At 38.0% G+C, this 5014-nt stretch overlaps 1 gene segment (V, D, J or C); it reads left to right on the forward strand.

Moving 5' to 3' along the window:
- Window positions 1-1761: 1761 nt before the first annotated feature.
- On the forward strand, window positions 1762-4803 carry LOC141117200 (immunoglobulin heavy variable 3-11-like). The segment is given in 2 exon segments: window positions 1762-1846; window positions 4478-4803. Coding segments are annotated over 2 exon segments (411 nt in total).
- The last annotated feature ends 211 nt before the right edge of the window (window positions 4804-5014 follow it).

The raw sequence follows: 5014 nt of genomic DNA on the forward strand, positions 1-5014 counted from the left end.
TGTCCATCCCACTGTCCCCCTGTCCATCCCACTGTCCCCCTGTCCATCCCACTGTCCCCGTGTCCATCTCACTGCCCCCCTGTCCATCCCACTGCCCCCCTGTCCATCCCACTGTCCCTCTGTCCATCCCACTGTCCCCCTGTCCATCCCACTGTCCATCCCACTGTCCCCGTGTCCATCCCATTGCCCCCCCTGTCCATCCCATTGCCCCCCCTGTCCATCCCATTGCCCCCCTGTCCATCACAATGCCCCCCTGTCCATCCCACTGGCACTGCTGGTAAGCCAAGATCCAAATTTTCAAATTTTGGATTTTAGAATTTTAGAATTTCCAGATTTCTGGAATTTGAAAATTCGGACATTCAAAAATCCGAAAATTTGAAAATCTGAAAAGAAGAAAGAAAATCAGTAAAATTTGAAATAATAACTAAATAATAATAACTAACTATTAAATTATAGGTATTGGTATTTCCTTTCAAATTTGGCTGTTTGTGATTGTAACAAATACAAATTTATCTGAAGTCACAAATTATCTGAAATAACGAATGCCGCATCTAAACAAATGGAATGGAAAAAAATAATAATAATAGTAAAAAGGTTTTATTATTATTGTTATTTATCATTATTACATCGTTACGTTCCATTCGTTCAGATACGGCATTCGTTATTTCAGATAATTTGTAACTTCGGATAAATTCTTACTCGTTACGTTCACTAACAGCCAAATTTGAAAGGAAATTCCAATGCAGATAATTTAATATTTATTATTAGTTAGTTATTATTTCAGATTTTCATTCTTTTGAATTTTCAGATTCTTATTCTTTTGAATTTTCAGATTTTCATTCTTATTTTCCAAATTTTTGAATTTTCAAATTTATGAAATTTCTAATATTTGAATTTTCTAATTACGATTTTTCGAATTTTCGAATTGCTGAAATTTCGAATTTCCAAACTTTCGAATTTCCGAATTCGAATTTTCGAAATGTTCCAATTTCTGAAATTTAGAATTTCTGAAATTCCAAATTTCTGAAATTTTGAAAATTCGAAATTAGGAAATTCGAAATTTCGTAAATTCGAAATTTCAGAAATTTCGAATTTTCAAAAATTTGGAAATTCGAAATTTGAAAATTCGAAATTTGGAAATTTGATATTTCAGAAATTGAAAAATTCGGAAGTTCAGAAATTTCAAATTTAACAAACTTGTCAAAGTTTGTTAAAAAACGAATTTGGAACTAAATGAAGTGCACATGTCTAAAAATGAGATTCACCTTTTTAGCCTGGGTTCACTCTTGTGTGAACACAAACATCACATGTAGTTCGCACCCACACTGCAGTGCCGATCGCATGCAATGTCTGTGTGATACGAGTTCAGCCATACAGTTGTATGGCTGTACTCGCATTGGATTTAAATGAAAATAGTGCAGGGACTTTTTTTTCCCACACTGGAATCGGATGAGTGTTCCCACCTATACGATCTGATTCCTGTGCGAGTTCACAGTTTGCACTGACACTTGTATTGACACCCGCAGTGGTTTGCAGAGGGCAGTGTGAACTGCCTGCGGGAGAGATGCGATGTGGTTTGCACCGCTACAATGTGAACCTCGACTTAAAGTGATTGTAAACTCTTGTAAAAAAAAACAAAAAAAAAACAACCTGCAAGACAAAGGCATGAGCTAGTATACATCGCATACTAGCTTATTATGAAATACTTACCTTAGAACAAAGCTGTTGCAGTGGTCCCCGTACATCGCTGTGACCGTCGACATGTCTTCCGGTGTTATTTCCGGGTTCGCAGGCGCTGGTGCTGTGATTGGCTGGAGCCACGATGACGTCACCCCCCTGCATGCAGGTAAGCCTTATTATAGGCTTACCTGTAGGTAAAAGTGGTAGTAAAGGGTTTACAACCACTTTAAGAAAGAGCCTATGCACACAAATAGCTCCAGTAGGATGGAATTCATTGAGGGGAATTTAGTAGGATTAGAGCAAATAGCATCTGGAGCAGCTGTGCATGGCAACCAATTAACTTCTAGCTTTTATATTCAAAGCTTAACCTCCCTGGCGGTATGATCATTTCAGATTTTTGATGCTGAAAGTGGTACCATTATTTTGCACAGAAATTTGGGGTTTTATATTGTAGGCCTGTAATTCTTAGGAATAACTCACTTAAATCTGTCCAAACAAGAGTCCAGTAGACATCCCGGGTATGATAAAGTTTGAAAAACGAAATTAAAAATTATATTATAATAAATAACTATAAAAAATAACAAATAATAATATAATAAAAGTAAAAATTATTCAATAATGTAATCAAATCAAAAACACTGAAATTTGCTCAGTTGCAGAATTGTCGCTGTCGTTACTTTTAGTGTTTGATGACGAATTTCCCCACAAATCACTATCACTCAATTCTGCAAGTGATTCTAATTTATTATCGCTGTTTTCTAGCTGGTCTAAACCTGCTTTTGATGTAAAGGGACAGTTTTGGTTGCTATGGACAATCTCCAGTTTCCAGGCAGAAAGAACAGTTTTTATAATATAAAACTGCATGCAGGACACTGGACAGACCACTAGGGACAAAGGGGATGTGTAATTATTTGATACAGTACTGTAATCTGTAGGATTACTATATCTATACTGTGTTTTTTACTTTTTGAATTTGGCGCCGAACTCCGTCCCTGTACGTCGCAATGCTCGCAGGGAACGGAGCTCGGCACTGTGAATCGAGCGATACATGTCGGCTCGACGATCACAGCGGGGAGACATCGCAGGATCCAGGGGACAAGGTAAGTAACCTCTACATGGATCCTGTGATGCAATCCCGAGTCTGGCTCGGGGATACCGCTTTTCGTATTGAAAATCCACCCCAAGCCAGACTCAGGAATACCGCTAGGGGGGTTAAAGTGTAAGACGTCGCAAAAAAAATATTTGCAAACAGACAGGCTATTTCATACAGAATATACTGTTTCTTCTGCACTACAGTATTCTTTTCTGCTTGTTCATACTGTACAAGCTCGGTGTACGATTTCGGCATTTGCCAAGATTAATAAACTCCCGCACATGCACAGGAAAAACGTCATCTTGGCCCAGCCAATCAAAACAGCTGAAGATCAGAACCCAGAATAAGACCGAATGAAGATGCCAGCAGCAGGTTCTGGACGCTGCACCACTGAAGTGAAGGTATAGTTCCACTCTTAATGGAAAAGCTGGAGAGAAGCTGATTGGTTACTATGCACAGCTGTTCCAGGTTCTGGTTGCTCTAGTTTTAGTAAATTTCCCCCACTTTGCATATTTGTAAAATGTTGTTTAATGTAAGTGCATACCTATAGGCCTTTTCCACCCCCCCAGAAGCCTGGCCAAAAAACTCCCAGTTAGTGCTGGCCCAGTCCTGGCCAAGTTCTGGAACACTACAGGCATTAGAGGTTGTTACTAGTATCATAGAAATGAGCCATGTGTCTCATTCGCATCCCCTCACCAAAGCTATGGCTGGGCCACTGACATCACTCAGATGGTGGGGTTGGCACTTTGCTGTGGGAATTTGAATGAGGAACACGGCTTGCCCCTGTGATGATGGGAACAAGCGTCTAATGCCTGCAGTGTTCCATTACTTGGCCAAGACATGTCAACACTAATTGGGAGTTTTTTGGTCAGGCTTCTGGGGGTGGAAATGGCCTACAGGTATGCACTTACATTAAACAACATTTTACAAATGCACAATGTATATAAACCTATTGGTGCCATTTGTGTGGGTAGGCCATTTTTTAAAAGGTGAAATAAACATTTAATGGTCTATTTATAAAGCAGTGATTGTGACTTTCACCAAACATTTTATTGTGGAGAATCAATCACTGTCATTTAAAGCAATTCGATGTGGAAGATTCTCCTACAGAGAATGTTTTCTGAATGTCAGATTTACTGCTTTATAAATATGTGATAATCTTGCACATCACTATGTTGCACATCAGTGTAAAAGAAAAAGTTAGGCTGGTTGTTGTAAACATCAAGTAGTTTATTTTATTTTAATGTATTTATTATATTGACTGTTTTAATATATAGTATATAGTTGATTGACACCTGAGGTTTGCACTCAAAAATATGCTGGCAGTAATTTTTTTTTAAGACTTCACTGTGTACACTATAGTTTTCTTAATAGAAAGAGCTAAAATAATACAAGCAGATTATTTATCAACATCTTGTTGTTTTTTTCTGCTAATCACACATTGATATAAGAACAACACACCCATATATGTGATATGCTATGCAAAGTAAATGATGTCATTTCCTGTTCTCTCATATATAGACAGTTGATATGTACAGACATCACCCAAATGCACACATACAAATTATTCACAATAATGAAGACTTTACTGAGCCTCTTTATTACAGTGATATGGTTATCAGGTGAGATGATCCTAAAGGTGAAAGTCATGTAGAGATAAAGTGACATTTTTCTCATATATAACTTTATATTGTATAATTTCAGGTGTCCAGTCTGCAGAACAACTTACCCAATCAGATCCAGCGGTGATAAAGCCGGGGAACTCTCACACACTGACCTGTAAAGCTTCTGGATTTACTTTCAGCAGCTACTGGATGAGCTGGGTCAGACAGATTGGAGGAAAATTACAATGGTTGAGTGAGATCAACGCAGCATCAAGTACCATAAACTATCACAATGATGTTAAAGGAAGATTCACAATCTCCAGAGATAACAGTAATAACATGGTGTATCTGAAAATGGACAACATGAAAGTTGAAGACTCTGCTATTACTGTGCAAGATACACACAGCGATCAAAATATCTCTTAGATAGAACAAAAACTCATATTTTCTTCTCTCATTTGATCAGCAGGGGGCAGTAGTAACATTTAAAGTTAAATCCTAATATAAAAAAGCAATTATATTCTGCTCCCGTTGTAATAATGGATATGTACTATACTCCTTCTGTGACATTATTGGAGATGCTATGTAGAAAGCTCTGATTGGTATGTACCCTGTGAAAGCATGTGGCACTTCTGGT

This window comes from Aquarana catesbeiana, linkage group LG01, assembly GCF_042186555.1.
Source record: "Aquarana catesbeiana isolate 2022-GZ linkage group LG01, ASM4218655v1, whole genome shotgun sequence".
In the NCBI taxonomy this organism is placed as follows: domain Eukaryota; kingdom Metazoa; phylum Chordata; class Amphibia; order Anura; family Ranidae; genus Aquarana; species Aquarana catesbeiana.